The sequence below is a fragment of the Stegastes partitus genome, unplaced genomic scaffold, assembly GCF_000690725.1.
Source record: "Stegastes partitus isolate 25-593 unplaced genomic scaffold, Stegastes_partitus-1.0.2 Scaffold1679, whole genome shotgun sequence".
Taxonomy (NCBI): domain Eukaryota; kingdom Metazoa; phylum Chordata; class Actinopteri; family Pomacentridae; genus Stegastes; species Stegastes partitus.
Genome location: NW_007579410.1, coordinates 76,770 through 95,053, shown reverse-complemented (window position 1 = coordinate 95,053; position 18,284 = coordinate 76,770). Strand labels below are relative to the sequence as shown.

At 41.5% G+C, this 18,284-nt stretch overlaps 1 protein-coding gene across 1 annotated transcript in view; it reads left to right on the top strand.

The window, feature by feature from the left end:
* Window positions 1-14,163, top strand: part of LOC103372002 (endophilin-A1-like) — a 30,271-nt gene extending 16,108 nt beyond the window's left edge. Inside the window, exons 2-10 of the mRNA XM_008301507.1 lie at window positions 3,848-3,884; window positions 8,906-8,974; window positions 10,582-10,654; window positions 10,737-10,880; window positions 11,630-11,763; window positions 11,864-12,022; window positions 12,575-12,678; window positions 12,755-12,885; window positions 13,967-14,163. Of these exons, the coding sequence (XP_008299729.1) occupies window positions 3,848-3,884; window positions 8,906-8,974; window positions 10,582-10,654; window positions 10,737-10,880; window positions 11,630-11,763; window positions 11,864-12,022; window positions 12,575-12,678; window positions 12,755-12,885; window positions 13,967-14,163 (1,048 nt within the window). The remainder of the gene's footprint in view (window positions 1-3,847; window positions 3,885-8,905; window positions 8,975-10,581; window positions 10,655-10,736; window positions 10,881-11,629; window positions 11,764-11,863; window positions 12,023-12,574; window positions 12,679-12,754; window positions 12,886-13,966) is intronic.
* The last annotated feature ends 4,121 nt before the right edge of the window (window positions 14,164-18,284 follow it).

Below are 18,284 nucleotides of genomic sequence, written 5' to 3'. Positions count from 1 at the left end.
AAAAATACAGTAAAATTTGAACATCAGTGTAAAATACAGTTAAATCTATAAAATCTGATGCTTGTTTGCAGCCAAATACAAGAGTCACTGCTGTGAAAACAAACAATATATATCGATAAAAAGTGTTCATAAAAATATGTTTAGAGAATCAACTTGATTTTGGCTCACTGTAAAAATACATGTTTTGTTAAATTTTGCAAAATTAGAGAGAAAAAATAAGCCGTTAACCGTCAACCAAACTGTAAAATAATCCATCAAATTAAATCATCAGCCTAAATACACGTTTTATTCAAATTACTGTACAATAATCTCTACATAATATATGTGAAATAAGTTTATTTTTGTGGATTTAAATACAGAAAAAAAGTGTAATTTGTATGTCAAATAAATTAGAATTAATTTTTTAAAAAGATTTTTAATGTAGATGTTATTTAGAAATTTGTTGAAAACATTAAAACAAAAACGTTTAAATCTGCTCCATCTTATCTTTCGCTCTCCGTTCATATTGATGTGTTCTGTTCTTCCTCTCTGCCTTCATCTCTTTCCTGTTTCCGTCCCCGTCGATGCCTTCGGACTGATTTTTATCTCAGCGCGTCGTAAAACGTCAACAGATATCCGAGTGTCTCCGTTCCCGTCTGATTTCCTGCAGACCTCTCAGACGGCTAATTAAATGGCCGCTGCTCTCACATTTTCTCCGTCGAGGGCACGAGTCAGAACTCAAACAAATAAAGCTGGAGGCAGAGGTGGCTGTTTGGGTTCCTGAATCCCAAAACTTGCATCATCGTCTGCCGGTCGTCGTATCAGACGCTGCTGCTGGTGAAGTCAGCGAACCAGGCGGCTCCGAGATCCAAACCTGACGTTTGGGGGGATAAAATCATTACTGGCTTGAGGCAAAGCTCGACGCAGGTGATTAGAGGTTCTAATAAAGTGAGTTCATGGAAGCTTGTAGAGACGACGACGGTCAGAACCAGAGTCAAATAAAAATCTCCAGAAACTCAAGATTACTCAAACCTCTTTTCTTGTTACCAGCAGACACATTTCTAGTCCTGTGTCGGTTAGTTTCCTGTTTTTCTAGAACACGGTAACCAGTGGACTCGAAATATTCAAAGTAAACATGAGCAAAAGTATGTGGACACCTGAAAGGGACTCATACGGTAAACATCTCATTCAAGATAAGAAAAGAAAAGCTGCAACTTTATTTATTTCTGAGGAGTTTCGTGTGCCAGATATCGTCAAAAAACAAATTACAACAACTAGAAACATGCAGAAAGCAATCAGATGTAACTATGATTCATTACTAGGATGTAAAAATTAAATAATAATCAACAAAAATAAGATGAAAACAGAAACACAAGTCATGTGGACGATAATGTCGACGTCATAAATTAATACTGCACGTTAAAAAAAACATGATTAATATGATCATTATTAATAGTTGTTTCTGTGATTTTACTGCTTATTATCTGTATTTTAACAGAACAGGCAAAATCTGTAAAATAAAATAAAAAGATTCACCTTTTTTATTCTTTAATTTGCATAATCTGTAAAATAAAATAAAACATGCTGTTTAAAATACATTTTTAAGAGAATTTTACAGTCAAACAGTGTAAAAGAATAAACTAATATTTGTGAAGTACAGACTTTATTTGCATGTTTATTTAATTTATTTTAGAACTGGCGCTTATTTTCAATATCGACCTGGTCAAGCTGTAAATTAATTCTGTTTTTTGTGCCGTTTTACTGCTTATTATCTGTAATTTCACAAAACAGACGAACCAACAACAGTTAACAACGTTTGTCCTCGACAGTCTGCGTCCACATACTTTTGGCATTCCTTTACAGCAGCGTTGGCAGAGAAACTTTTAATCGTTTCGCTGCTGAAGAAACTCTGAGTTTCCCACTTAAAATGCAGAAACTTTCACACTGACGCTGCGTTATGGTGATTTGAGGATAATCTCCCATCGATGGAGAACCAACAGGCTTTGCTCTGAATCGGGCCTCTCACGGTCCAACATGGCGTCTGAGTGTTTCTGGCCTCCTGATGGACGGACCGACTCCCAAACGCTGCTCTTTCAGCATCACACGACCTCCGACCTTCAGCCGTGGCCTCATGAAGGTCGTTACTCTGCGGGATGAAATGAGGGGAAACACAGCGAGGGAGTCGCACAAAGAGAGAGAACAGGCCACTGTGGAGGAGGACGGCACAACAGATGGGTTTGTTGAAGCCTCGGCGGTCTGGAAGGTGCTTGGTTCTGCTTCCTGCGTTCCCGTGGGCGAGTCGGTGGGCGTCCAACACCCACGAGTCCGTTTTCAGTTTCCACGCAAAACCAACTTCTCTGTCTTCGTGGAGATGGAGAGAAAAAATAAAAGTCTGATCCACTGTGAATAAACATCCACGGATCTGCGTGGAAGGCACAGAGGAGATGCTTTCTGAGTGAGAAACGTTTTAAAGCTTCACGTGCAGGAGTCGTCCGCTGTGGTGCGTTCAAGTACTCAAACAAAAAAAAACGAAATAGCAACGTCAAGTTTTTACTTTTATGCTGCTGGAAAAAAAAAATCAAAAGTTTCTGACTATTTTTTAAAAACAATTTACTGATATTTTACATATTTTCTCTTGTTGTGTAGCAGCGAGCGGAGAATTCGCTGTGAGGATTTAATGAAAACCGCTTCAGATCTGAGCTGCGTTTGGACGTGAACGGAGCCAGAACAGATAAATAACCGTTGGTGGGAATCTGCAGTTGTTTTAAGAAGCTGCAATACGTGACAACAAACCGTTTAAATGCAGCATCGTGGTGCAAACAGAGGAGCTCCAAAGTCTTTTCATATTAATCATGCAGAAGCAAATTCATTAAGACTCGAACACCAAAACTCTCCTCCGTCCATTTATGCACAATGTTTTGAAATCAGGTCGGCGAAGCGGCAACAACACAGCAGACCACACGAGTCCTGATGCTCCTGTCGAGGCTTTTCAGAACCGACAGCGACCCGGTGGGACGGAAACGTGGTCGGTTTGCGGTTGCAGAAGTTCCTCGTGTGTCGCCTGCTGCGTTGTTGCAGCTTCGTCCGGGTTTGTGATCGACAAACAAGCGACAGCCGGCTCCGGCTTCTTGCAACGTTTGCAGCGAAACTGTTCGACACGAATCCCGACACAAACAGCATCAGGTTCACAGCCGCCGTGCACACATTCATCAAACCAGGCCTTTTGCATGTTTTGCCTCATTTGCAAAGCAAATCGTGCGTCGTAAGTGTGAAACTAGCTGTTTATCCAGAGCACGCCGCTGTGTTGGATGAATCATGTGTTTGACTCTCTGCTCTATTATTAACAGTGGAGTGATGACGCGCTGCCTGCTGGTTTTAAAGGCTTCTGAAATGCATGTTGTCAGGGAGCGTTTCACTGTCCGCAGATAATGTTTCATTTGCTGTTACTGACCACAACGCTGACATGTCATCAACCTTAAAGCTGATTTCATGAACAGTTGATCAAACAGATGCTAGTTTGGACGTCCATCAGCTAGTGAGCAACACTATCAGTCGTTTACAGCCACGTTTGTTTCCACCTGATGACTCGAAGCCCAACGTTTGCTCCCTTTTAGCTCCAGTTTTGGTCTCCACCAGAGAAATATCTTAGAAATATCCTGAGACAGTGTTTTCATGTTGGTTTGATTGCAGTTTTGTGAGTTGTGACGGACTTTCTACACATGAAAAAAACTGCATTTTAAACAGAGATTTTGATAGGAGACATGTTTTTATTGGCTTTCTTGGTCCAGTGAGGTGCAGCACAAACAAGCTGTGAGCACGACAACAAGCTGATAGGACAAAGTATTTTTGCAAACATATATTTATTCAGACATCCAGCAGTGAGAAAGCAATATTTTCAATCATCTGTCCCCACGCGATGAATCCGAACCCAAGTTTTCATCTCTTTTAGCTCCATTTTTGGTCTCCACCACCTCCTGAGAGAAACATCTTGATAATGTTTGAATGTCGTGTTTCGTTGTAGTTGTGTGAGTTGTGGCGGATTTACAACAGATAGTGGAGACCTTTATTGAAACGAAAGTAAAGATTCTGATAGGAGACATAATTTTATTGCCTTTTTATGACCAGTTAGAGGCGAAAGAAACAAGCTGAGCACAACAAAAAGCTGATATAATGGAAGCATTTTGCAAACAGATGCCTTTTTAGACATCCAGCAGTGAGCGAGCATCATTATCAATCATTTGCACTCACGTTTGTCTCCACGCGATGAAGCTACGCCCAATTTTCAGTCTCTTTTAGCTCCATTTTTGGTCTCCACCACCAGAGAAATACCTCAGATGAGGTTTTCATGACGTGTTTAGTTGTAGCTGGACGATGTGTGAATCATGACGGATAATTTGAACAGATAATTTAAAGCCGTGTTTGTGACCAGCTGATAACTTTAAACCTCATTGTGAGACAGTTTTAGCTCCATTTTTGGTCTCCTCCACCTCCTTACTTCAGATGACGTTTGAATCTTTGCTTGTAGTTGTGTGAGTTATGATGGATTTTCAGATTTAACCTGTTTTCATCGTCTCTTTTGGCCTCTACAGTATGATATAAAAAAAAAATATGCAAATTTATGTGTCAAAGTTAAAACCTTACACTAATATATAAACTACAGACTTACTCGACTTATTCACATATTAAGTTTAGACCCCACAATCATGAATATTGTACAAATTTACTTGCTTAATTTAAATGCTAAGTTAAGCTGCTACAATGTTCTATATTATAAATTTACACGGTTAATTCAGATAATATGGTTAAGACTTTATAGTATTATATATTTTACAACTGCTTTTGATTATTTAAAGTTATGGCTCTATAATGTTATATATTGTGCACATTTATCCCAACTACAATATTAAATATTATACAAATTTACATCCCAAATTTAAATAATTAAAGTTTATAAAATCTTGTATATTACAGGAAAGAGTTAAGTTAACTTTATTATTTAAATTTGACAAACAGAGTTGCATAATATAATATATGAACTTAAATATTACAGTTTAGGTGCTACAACTCTGTCATTTTTGTCGGAAATTTATCAGAAAAATGTAAATATTACTTTAATACAAAACAAATCCACTTCTCCACATGATTCCATCCTCTACAGGAAGCCTTTGTAGTGTTTTTAGCAGACGACCCGATAAAACTGACCCACAGAAGCCAAGCATCACTTCTTAAAGTGTTTTCATTCGTCTGTGGAGTCGAGCTCGACTCCTGAATCTCGTGTCCAGACGAGGCTTCTTGAAGTTTTTCGCAGAAGCAGGTGAAACAGAAATAAACAGAAGCAGAGAGGAGACGGAGCGTTATGTAACGCCGTCGTCCACCAGCCTCGTGTGTCTGTTTGGTTCTTGGAAACACGAGAGGATGCAGCCCGGGCCCTGTCGCCATGGCAACTGCATCTTCCTCCCCGGCCGGCCGTCGCCGCCGCGCTGCTCTTACATCTCGTCGTGACATTACTATTGTTATTGCCGCCGTCACAGATGACACCTCGCGCGCTCGGCGGCGTTTCCGCGGCGACGCGCATGCGTGTGCTCAGGTGTGCGAGCGGTTACGTAAACGCACACGTGTTTACCTTCACGTCTGCACGGTCGGCCGGTCTGATGAGGAGAACGCCTGACATCTGCTTTGACACGACACACACACACACACACACACACACACAGTCAGCTGCTCGGTCGACCGGCTGCACGTCGCTTTGGTTTTGGTGTTTGCATAATGAGCTTCTGGAGCGCAGTGGTGCTGCAACGAGCCTCGATCTGTGTTAGAATAAAATAATTCTGTTTGAGTTCAGGTGTCAGAGAAATGTGTTCCTTTAATTATGATTTTTCACGGCACTCGACACTTAACGCTGTTGCATCGATTCAAAGAGTCGCAAAATCAATCTGGGTTTCTGTTAAATCTGCTTTTAACTCCGTAAAAGTTTTGCTCGTCTTTGTTGCACCTTAAATATTTAAAATAAATGAACCCTGTGAGAAGTTTAGACGTGGAAATGTTTGTTCAGCGGAGCTGCAAAAACATCCCAAACATGACAATCAATACCACAACAAGCTGCTAGAAGCACAGCAACCACTAGTTTAATCCTTTAATCCGATTCTTTATGAGATGTTTATGTAAAATCACGAAAGGAAGTGTTGCTTAAGCAGAGCTACGGCTAAAGGGATGTTTATTTAACGCGTCTTTGTTGTCCTGATGTCATTAAGTGTCACATAAGTCTTCGTCACGGTGTTCCTTTATGAGCTAAACTCCCACATTGCTCTCGGCAGGCAGCGACCCCTCTGGTCTATTTAACAGTTAGAGGCTCCACCTGGTGGTGCAACCAGGTACTACAGCTGATACTTAAACCGTGTATTATCGAAGAATACTGAATACTAAATGGCTGGTATTTCATCAGAAGCAAAAAAAAACTCTCTTCATGTACCATTTGTCCATCAATTCTTCCTGCTGTTGCAAATTTAAAAGTTGGTTTAAAAAAAATGTTTTCGACTGCTTCATTTTCCCTGTTTTGTCAACTTACGGACAATATATAGCAAAACCAAAAGGGGAGAGTAGTTATTTACATGTTAACTGTAAAAAATAAATAAATAAAAAGGAAAAAATTAGACAAAACAGGCCCAAAGTGTAAAAAGTGTTTTTTTTTATTGTACTTAAATCAGCAGAAATATTGTTATTTTACAGATATTTGCCATTATTTAAAAAAAAAAAAAAAAAGTATATTAAGAAAAGAGCACTTTTTTCTAATTCTAATTTTTCCCCCCCCTCTTTAAATAAAAGAAATAATGGAAAAAAGTATATAATTTATTAACATGTTGACTGTAAAAGTATTTTTGTAAAAATTGGCTAAAACTGTAAATAATGTCCACATAAAAAAAGTAAATTTTTTTAATGGATAATTTTTTATTTTTTTGCAACGTGTGACCACATAGTTACACCGTTTTACTCTTTAAATCAGCTCAAAATATCAGAATTTTACAGATATTTTACTGGTGTTTCCATTATTTTTATAGTTATTTCACTTTTTTTATATTTCTTTTTCTTGGCACAGATTTTTTTTCACACATTTGTTGTTGTTTTTTTTACAGTGCAGAGACGTTGCGTCTCCTCCACCTTCCATATCCGTTACTATGATTCCCATAATCTGATTTGTTAACCTGCTCGTTGGCATTAATGAGAGCTGCAGCCACTGCGGAGCATCTGGTGAATTATTCATGCACCTGCAGCTCTGTTGCATGAACCTGAGCGCATGTGAGCGCCGCTGTCACTTTGTGTGGCCTCGATGCGTTTGTTTACCGACGTGTGTGTGTGTGTGTGTGTGTGTGTGTGCACCAGCGTTGCGTGGGCGGCTGATGTGAGTCACGATTGTGGAAAATCCCGCTCTGCTCCTCCTCCTCCTGCTGCTTCGTCCTCTTGATGCACCCGGAGGCGATGAAGAGGCGATGGGGAGGCGACGTGGAGGCGAAGGGTGTCACTCTGCAAAGATCTCCGTCACAAAGACCTGAATGAGGTCCGACCCGATGCCTCAGGGTCCACGACGAGTCGACTCGCTGGCTCGTGTCCTGTTTACATTCACGTCAGCCAAGAGAGATGCGAGATTCATTATCGACTCGTTCATAATCTGAAGACAAAACAGAGAGACGAGACTAATTCCAGTCGTTGTGACTCTGAAAAACATCCCAAACATGACGAATGAATCCTCTGATGAACTGGTTTAATCCTTTAGAGCGACCAGAGGAGGTCCAGCTCCACGTCAGGAAGCAGAGGATGGTTGAGCTCATAGAGGGACAGAGTAGTTAAAGGTTTAAAACCAGAAAAACACACAACCCCCCGATAAACATGTTTTGTAGAAGTCTTTGTGCTCATTTTGTGTCTCTGTGGATGTTTTGAGTCATTTTACGACTCGTTGTTTGTTTTGATTGTCTTTAGAGTTGTTTTGGCCATTTTATGTCACTTTGTGGTCATTTTGTTGTGTCTTTTGTGGATGTTTTGTGTCTATTTATGGTTATTTTGTGTCTCGTTGTGGTCATTTTGTTGTGTCTATATGTGGTTGTTTTGTGTTTTTTGTCTTTGTTTTCTGTGTTTGTTTGTTGTTTTGTGTCTCTTTGTGGCTGTTTTGCTTGTCATCTGCATCGTTTTTTGTCTCTTTGTGATCTTACTGTGTTTCTTGTTGTCTTTGTGTGCCATTGTGATTGTTTTGTGTCTCTCTGTAGTTGTTTTGCTTGTGTTTGTATTTTTTGGCGGTCAGTTTATGTCTCTTAGTGATTGTTTTGTGTCTTTGTAGTTGGTGTTTTTGCCATTTTGAGCCTCTTTGTCGTAATTTGGGGTATTTTGTGTCTGTTTGTGTTCATTTAGTGTCTTTTTATGGTCTTTTAGTGTCTCGTTGTGGTTATTTTCTGTCCCCTTGCGGTCATTTTGTCATTCTTAAGCTAACCCCGTCTGAAACACGACTACCAAGGGACACATAAACTCACCTGAATGTTCTCTGCGACGCCCTGCAGCAGCTTTACAAACTGTTTATTGAAGGGTCGCAGTGAAAACAGAGGGATGAATCCATCCTGCTCATTTCCTGCCTTCAGAGGTTGAGACACCGACGATGAAGGTGCTGCTGAAGGCATCACTGAACATTTAAAGGTTAACGGGGAGTTTAACTGCTGTGATCGCTCGTCTAATATTTGTCGTTTTTTTCCTGCATAAATGATCTGATGATCCGTCCGGCTTTTCCCGTCGTCTTCATCTTCAGCAGCGTGTCTTTGCTTTCAAACACTCACAGTTTTGCTTCTCGACTTTGAACCGAATCTTTCTTCTCTGTGAGACATTAAAGTGTCGCAGATTTAGACGATCTTAACCCGTCTTCTTTCTTTCTTTGGATTTCTCATTGCAGAAAGTCAGCGAGAAGGTCGGTGGGGCAGAAGGAACCAAGCTAGACGATGACTTCAAAGAAATGGAAAAGGTAATTATCCCAAACACCACAAAGAGTCCAAAGATCTCCTTTATCAGAGCGGAAAAATACAGTTTTTAAAGTGGGAAGCCATGTTTGGATTTGGTTTCACTTTCACATAGGAGTGATTGTAACGTGTTGTCGTATGTGGATGTAGATGGAGGTGAAATAAATGTCCACATGAAGACAACATGGAAGCAGCTTGTGACTAAAAACAACATCTAGACGTCTACGGACTCCTGGTTGTTTCCTACCAACGAGTTCACGTCAACACGTAGTCAAAACTGATAAAAACCGACTCTACTGATGTTAGAGCCTCGAAAGTTGGTATAAAAAAAAAGTGTGTATTTTAGCAGGAAACATGGATCCATCCATATATATGTACACTGACAGGAACTTTCTGGGGCCACAGCAGAGCCCTTGTTTAAACATTTTGCAGTTTTATTCATTTTTAAGGGCTGATAGTTGCAAATGTGGCCTCTGTTGGATCCATTCAAGTCATTTATATTCCTATTATGTCTTAATGGCTCTGCTAGTTGTATTTCTGGAGATATTTAACCCTGAAAATGCCTAAAACTACCAAAATTCCCAGATCTGGAAATATATGAAACTTAACTTTGTGTCCCAAATGATGAACAAATAATCTCAGAACAAAACCGACGATAATCTGATGGTGAAATAGTAAAATAGTGACCACAGTGTAGGAGAACGTAGCAGAACACGATGGAGCGTTGAGTCTAAATGTTCGTGAACAGAAGTGATTCTGCGTTTTTACCGTGAGGTGTCGACTTCAAGGAGACACTTCTCTGGGTTTGCGTCCGGCCCGAGAGCTGGACGGGAGCGTTTGGTGTAATTAAATGTGGCCTTTTAATTACATCCGGCGACAGAAGACGAACGCAGAGCTTCAGTTATCAAAGCTCCTCTGATGAGCTCAGGGCTGCAGAGACTGTGGATATTTATAGAGACTTTAACTGGCTTTTCATTTATTATGATGATTATTGTTGTTGTTGTTGTTTTATTTTTAATAATGCAGATTCATTGATTTTAGTAGCAGTATTATCATATTACGTTTTATTTGAAATGTATTTTAATGTTGTTGTTGTTGATTTAATTATTACTATCATAGAATTTGGAATTAAATTAATTTAATTGGCAGCAGCAGTTGTGATACTGCTGTCATTATTGTTTCTGTGTTGTTATCATTATTCAATTAAGATTAACTGATTTAATTCTGTTTGATTTAAGTTTCTCTGTGGTCGTTTTGCATCTCTTTGTGGGTTGTTTTGTGTTTTTTTATGATTATTTTGTCTCTTTGTGGTTTTTTTGTGTCTAATTAAGGAAAGAATCAAAGAAACGAACCTGCACACTTTGCTTTTAGTGCAGATTTCACAAAGACGAGATGCATTTTGCTGCTATTTTTCACAGAACAAGGCTGTTTTCTCCTGTTTCTGGTGTAGCTATGCTAAGCTAGGCTAAGCTAACCTGTTGCTACGTGTCGCTTCTTGCTGAGCAGACATCAGCCTCCTTATTTAAACATGGAACTATTGTACACTTCTTTTTTGTCTTTTCTACATCAACATCTGGGCGTCTTTGTGTGACTCACCGTTTTTCCTCTGCAGAAGGTGGACGTGACCAGCAGAGCGGTGCTGGACATCATGACCAAAACCACAGAGTACCTGCAGCCCAACCCAGGTAACACAACAACAACAACAACACCACACATACTGTGTCGCACCAACAGCAGCAGCGTCGACTAACTCCTGCGTCCTCACAGCGTCCAGAGCCAAGCTGAGCATGATCAACACCATGTCCAAGATCCGCGGGCAGGACAAAGGGCCCGGCTACCCGCAGGCCGAGACCGTCCTGGGCGACGCCATGCTGAAGTTCGGACGGGAGCTCGGAGAAGAGTCCTGCTTCGGTGAGTCGGGGCGTGGAGATAAGACAGCGGGTCAACAGGATGTTTGCAGAGACTATTTGATAACTTAAGCTAGAATTTCACAGAAACCATTTTAAATATCTGAAGTTTCTGATTTGAAAAAAAGCTTCAAGCACATCAGAGCTGGTCGAGCAGAAGGAAGCTGATGATTCCAGCAACAGTTTGGAAGTTTGGACATTTTCTCACAGTGACAAAAATATCAATTAATTTCATCTTCACCAGCTTTTCTCATCATAATCCCGTTTTCTGGTTCTTTCACTAAACCGACGTCTCTTTGAAACAAACTTTTCTTGTTTTAACACAACAGGTTGATGTTAAAATAGACTCATAGGTGAGGTTTCAAAGTAAAACACGCAGCTTCAGCATGTTTTAGGGTTCAGAGGGTTTATACAAGAGTTTAGCAACATTTGGTTTAAAGTTTTAAAAAAAATGTACAAACTGTCTCCAAGTCTTAAGGAAAGTGATCTGGATCCACACGACGTTTCATGAAACTCAACCTGGTAGCAACATGCTGCTGTTAAATCCTCTTAGCTGTTAGCTTAGCTTTGATGAACGTCCCGGATGTTTTACTTTCACTTTCATGTGAGTCACTGGAAACCTGTAATTAGGTAGAAATTATTAAAAAAAAGAAAAAGACAAGAGTGCAGTTTGAGTCCACCAGACGTTCTTGTAGTCACTTCCACGCTTCTGCTTTCTCACCGTTTCCCCGCCCATCCTCGGTTTCCCTGCAGGTTTGGCGCTAATGGACGCCGGCGAGGCCATGAAGGAACTCGGGGAGGTGAAGGACGCTCTGGACATGGAGGTCAAACAGAACTTCATCGACCCGCTGCAGAACCTCCACGACAAAGACCTCAAAGAGATACAGGTGAGTCGACTTCCATAGGCAGAGGGAGGTTCGACCGAAGCGTCTTCGCAGCGGCGACATAAAACCAAAGTGACCCGAATCTCCTCCTACTCCTCCCCAGCATCACCTGAAGAAGATGGAGGGCCGCCGTCTGGACTTCGACTACAAGAAGAAGCGTCAGGGGAAAGTCCAGGACGACGAGATCAAACAGGCGCTAGAGAAGTTCGACGAGAGCAAAGAGATCGCAGAGCAGAGCATGTTCAACCTGCTGGAGAGCGACGTAAGAACCACCACGTCTGTAGAAACGTCCACCAGATGACGTAGAACAGGATCATTTCACTGGTTTTGTTCATCACGGTGTCCAGACGTGTGGTTTCAGTTTACTGTTACTTTACAGATGTTCACAGTTTTGTTAATTCACACATGATAACTTGCAAAATCGCTTTAAAGTTCAAAGCGTTTGTTTAACACCAAACAAAGAACAAACAGGACTGATAAATGTGCACATAAATGAGGAGAAACTAATGGAAGTCCATTAAACGTCTCTGCTCGGTTCTTCTGCTGAGTGACGAAACGGAAATTTACTCTCAGAGAAATAACTAATTCATCACGAAACACTAGAAACTGAAAAAAAAACTCTTCACAACGAGCTCCAAGCTACAAAAATAGGCACCAACACGACAACAGTGAAACCCCGACGTCCTGGATTAGCTCGAACTCATCATCAAATATTAACGTCCGCTCTGGATGCTGACATGCTTCTGCTGTTGCCGTGGGTACGAAGGCAGCATCTGAGCATGCTCACAACCTGTCCCGTGTGCTTGTGTTGCAGATCGAGCAGGTGAGCCAGCTGGCGGCGCTGGTCCAGGCCCAGCTCGAGTACCACAGCCGGGCCGCCGAGATCCTCCAGCAGCTCTCCAGCAAGATGGAGGACAGGTACTGACCCGCCGACCTCCCCGACAGGAAATACGTCAGCGCCGGGACCGGACTGACGTTTGTTTTTTGTCTCCAGGATAAAGGAGGTGTCCAGTAAACCCAGGAAGGAGTTCGCTCCGAAACCCAGGATGACCCTGGAGCTGCTGCCCCCCAGCGAGAGCCACAACGGGGGGATCCACTCGGCCAAATCCCCCGGAAGATCACCAGGTAGGTGCTGCACCGAAGCCTCAGTGTTAGGAACCTTAAAGATTATTAAACACATGTTATTTACCCTATAACATACATGATTATGCAGATTTACTTTACTAATTTAAACATTAACAGTAAACTCTGCAATATTATGAACACAATTACATCTGAGTCATTTAAATATTAAGGTTAAGACCCGACAATATTATTAATTTTAAATATTTACCTGACTAAAGTAAATATTAAGGTTACAATATTGTTATTTATACAAATTTACTGAACTAATCTGAATATTAAGCCCGTACAATTTTTTAACAATTCAATATTGTTTTAAAGATTTGCCCAAACTTCAGACCCTACAAACTTGCTTATAATATAAATGTACGTCTCTAATTAAATGTTAACAGTAAAAATCTACAATGTTACTAACACAATTGTACCTGATTGATTTAAATATTAAAATTAGGACCCTACAATATTATTTATCATATGAATTTATGTGTTTAATTTCAATATTAAAGCTAAGGCCTAACAATATTATTTGTTATATACATTTGTGTGACTAATGTAACTATGAAAGTTAAGATTATACAATATTATGTATTATTATACATATTTACGTGACTAATATAAATAATAAGAACAGTACCCGACAATATTATTTGTTATATCAAAGTACCGGACTAATTTAAATAATGTAATTTGACCCTACAATAGTTTATAAAATACAGTTTTGTCTAATTTGCTCCTTCATTAGCTAAACTCCCATCATGCTCTTTGCTGGCCCACCTCCTCTAGTTTCAGTATTAATAAACAGTAGGAGCCCCACCTGGTGGTGCAGCCAGGTACTGCAGCTAATCTACGATCATTCGCACTATTTCAGTAAATGGTATCGACAAATACTAAACTAAAAAAAACAGAGAAAACCTCGATCGGAACATGAGTAGTTTGCGCCACCTGGTGGAGTTTCTTCCTTCCTGATGGGGGCATCAGTTGTTTTATGGCAACAAGCTGAGTAAAGACAAAGAACCTTCATTTATTACTTTGTTCTCAATCTATTAAAAACAGAATTAAAGGTTTCCTTTCCATCCCTTCGCAGCCCCGATGGACCAGCCGTGCTGCCGAGCGCTCTACGACTTCGAGCCGGAGAACGAGGGCGAGCTCGGCTTCAAAGAAGGCGACGTCATCACCCTGACCAACCAGATCGACGACAACTGGTACGAGGGCATGATCAACGGCCAGTCGGGCTTCTTCCCCATCAACTACGTGGATATCCTGGTGCCGCTCCCCCATTAGGCCCCGACCCGGCCCTCTTCCCCTTCGACTGACCCCCCGAAAACAGCCTGTATTTGCATAAACAACAAACCACGCCCTCCTTCTACTTCTTCTTCTTCTTCTTCTGTGCTTCTGTGCGATTCTGCTTTCACAAAACGGACTGGACGGGGCAGCGATTAGAGGAGAAGAAGGGAAGGACAGGAGGATCATAGCGTGAGGATTAAAGCAAGGCGAGAGGAGTCGGCGCTCGGCCGGGCAGCACTGGATACCGATGAGGCTTTGGAGACTTGCATAAGGCACGGTGTATACGTACGTGCATGTGTGTGTCTGTGTTTCGACCTCTTCTTACTCTGTCACGATCAAGCCAGCACAAATTCCTGCTCGTCGGTTCGACCGCCTGACAGCTTTTCCTGTGTCCTCTTCCTCTCTTCCTACTTTTCTCTTTCCCTCTAAGCATCTTTTCTACCTTGACTTGCCTTCCTGTGCTCTTCTTCAGGTCTCTCGGCAACAGTCTTCCCCACTTTCTGTCTTTCTTACTTTGTCTTTCTGTCCTCTGTCCTTGCCTCGCGCTGCCTTTCAGCATGGCTCCATACTCGGTACAGATCCAGAGCTACAGCTGGGCGTCAGACCCTTCTGCTTTTCATTTTAGCATACCTCGTCCTCTTTTCTAGCTCTTCTTGTAACATACTTTGCCTTTTCCTCCCGAGGATCCTTTGCGTAGAATTTCAGCTCAGCGGCTGCATGCATGAACCAGCCAAACTGAAAACATTCGAGTGACAGAACGCCGGTGAAGTTCAGGTTTCGGGAGCGCGTTGCCGGGGTAAAGCAGTACCTGCAATAAGTTGAGTCTTGCAACGGGAATTTTAGCCGTTTGAGGGTCAGGAAACTCATTGAACTCATCAGTAAGCAGCACAGGCCTGTTGTACTGAACGGAAAGTACCACCAGCTTGGTGAATTGATGAGCCTTGCGTAGACGAAAAAGAGGCTTGTTTTTCGCTGTATACTATTCTAAGTTACCCATTCGCAGTGTTTTGTGCGTACTGTGTGGAGTAGGTGCTTGCTGACTCGTCTTATTTGTGGCTTTTGCATGCAGGGCCGTGTGAACAGTGGTGAAATTCCTGTTTTCAGAACCTTTATTTGCTCAGAAACCTGTCTGGACATTTATTCAGGTCGGCCATATACGCAGGACGCATAGCAGTTGACGGGCTGTTTGTCGATGGCCTCTTTGCCAGACGTCGGCAGAATTTGCTTGAATCTTTGTCGTGGCATTAAGGAGGCAGAATCTCCAACGTGATCCCACAAAAACACGGGAAGTTTTTATAAAATTCTCTAACCTTCAGAACATTCCTTCTATCGCTAATATATTTCAGCTGCGTCTGAAATTCCACACGAACGTTACATTTCGTCCTAACTTCCAGTTCTCAGTTCCAAAATCTTACTATAAACCCAACAGTATGCGAAGTGCAGAAGTTTTCTGAGGGAATATTACAGTATGTAAGCACTGGAGACTATGCCGGCATGAATATCCCACAATGCAACGGGGCAGTGAACGCAACCAAGGTGACTAGGCCTGAGGTTGATGTGGAAACGGAGTGTGCTGTGTTGATAGTTCTGTCTGATATCAAGCTAACGGAGGCCAGTGGAGGTAAAATAAATACGATTTATTCACTAACAAGTACATTGCCGATGAAAAGTCTTCACACCCGTTGGAATTTCCCCCTTTTATTGCTTTTCAACATCGAATCACGGTCAGTTTGACGTTTTTGACAAGAACAGACTCACTACATGTCAAAATAAAAACTCTTCTCTACAAAGTAATGTCAGTGAGTCCTTCAGAGGAGTCTTCGGCGTCTTCGTGGCCTCACTGGTCTCTTTCTTGCTCGGTCACTCGCTTTCTGAGGACGACAGCATGTGCCATATTCCTTCCATTTCTTAATCATGGATTTAACTGGACTCCAAGGGACATTCCTTTAATTGCTTTTCAACTCTGAGTCAGGGGTAATTTAATTTGGCTTTTTTGACCAGAATTTATAATAATAACGGATTTAGCTGAACTCCAAGAGATGTTCACTCACTTGGAAACTTTTAGTAACCCTTTTCATGGAGTGTACCTTTGTCGTCGTGGTGTAGTTCTGTCCAGGAGTACGGATCCACCAGTGACCGGACCTTCCAGATACAGGAGTCTTTTTTCTACAATCACTGAGACTCATTCATGGTTCAGTGTTGAAAAGCAGTAAAAGAGAAAGATTTCCAAGCGGTGTGAATACCTTTATATGCTACTGAGTGTGCCGTTCGTAGGATGGGATTTCGGACGCAGCCTGTAAAGCCTTTGAAACACTCGAGAAACTTGATCGTTATCCGACATACAGACATTTCCAGAATGTCGGTACAAGTCTTCACCTCCAGTGTTAATCCGTTTTCACACTATAGTGGAAAAACAGGAGTCTTGCGCTGCAGAACGTGCAGCAAATACCACCCCAAAACTGCCTTCGCTATCATGCTACCAGCAGTGTTTTCGTCAAAAAACGTTGGTAGCTCGATGTGCTTGCTGGTAATTTTCCAGAAGATGAGGCTGTCTGGTCTCGACATGGCGGTCTGAAGAGAGCGGGCTGGTTAGTTTTTCATCCAGTAACTCCTGTTGATTGTTTAAAAGTCATTTGGACAAATCGCATTTAAATACTCAAACAGTTCCTTTTGGGTTGGTAAGCACTCGGTGTTGGTGGTAACTACGAGCTGTGCTAGTTCCCTGCAGCATGCATCACATACAGTATATAGTGGAGCTGGTACAATGGCTGCAACTGTTCCTCCACCAAAGTGCTACCGACCGACACGACAGTGTTCTTTAAAGGCAGTGTTAAGGAGCCGGACCTTATGAGAAAGGTTGATGTTATTTATTGTTAAAGGCTCTTTAATGATGTCGATCACTGATGTTGGGTTACACAGATGGCGACAAAACTACCTGTAATGGAAACAGCAAACAGGTGTAAAGGTGCGATATATATATGTATGAGTATTTTATTTTGAAAGTTCAGTCACTGTTAACCAGGCAGAACCATCCAGTTGCATGTTTTCCAACCTTTTTCAGGAAATCCAGCAGAGAAAACAGAATATTTTACTGTGTAGTGTTAGTAAATACATGTCAGTGCGCACTTCCTGTTTAAGTGTTTTATCTTTAAAAGGTGCCCGTTATATGTCAACTCTTTGCACATTTGCTGCAACAAAGTCAAATATTTTTTTGGTGGTGTTGGGAAAGGCAACCAGTTTGAAAATCCAAAGTAGGAGAGAGGTTGGTGGCATCAGCCAACTGGTTTGGACCAAAACTACGTGGTCAGGATTTGGAAAATACCACTTAGTTTAGGTTTGGCACCAAAATATTCAGAGAAACGTCATGGTTTGGGTTGAAGTTTGATCTTTTTGCTACCTAGTCACCCTGCAGGTAAAACACCTGATGGGACGAGACTGATCTTTCAAAATAAAATACTCACGTATAGCGCCTTTAGAGTTGCGGCTCGTTGGCTGTTTCTAATCACAAGACAAGTTGACGAGGAGTTTCACGTGCAGATATGGAACTTTTAAGAGTTGGATTTGCGGCGTTAGAAGCTCAAATGTCTGACAAGAACCAGATATTGTGTTCATGTCTCGCTGGAACGGGCGTTGGGCCGGATTTATATCGACTCCACTGACAAACATCAAGATGCAAAATCAGTCACCTTGATCGAATCCTTGCTGTCAGTTTGAATTAAACTAAAACCTACACGGTTAGACGTTTGATCATTTTCTCTATCCAGGCATTATTTGTTACGTCTTTATTATCAGCAGGAACCTGTGCTCGTAATGACCAGCTGACCTTCACATTCCTGCACTTTGGTGATGCTGTGTTTAGCAGAATAAAGTATTTAGATCCTGAATACTCATAAATACAGAGAAAAATTCACTTGGAACATAAAGTTCAAGGTCCTGGACTCTTTTTGTCATATTACCTGACAGCTCTTGTTATATCTTACAATCATCAGAAATCAGAAAAATAGAAAAGATGAACATTGAATATCTCTGATTCTTTATTTTACAAATAGTTGAGAAGCCCTGGATTCCACCTTTCAGCTCTACGTAAACACTGCCTGCAGCTCAGCTGGAAAGTTGCT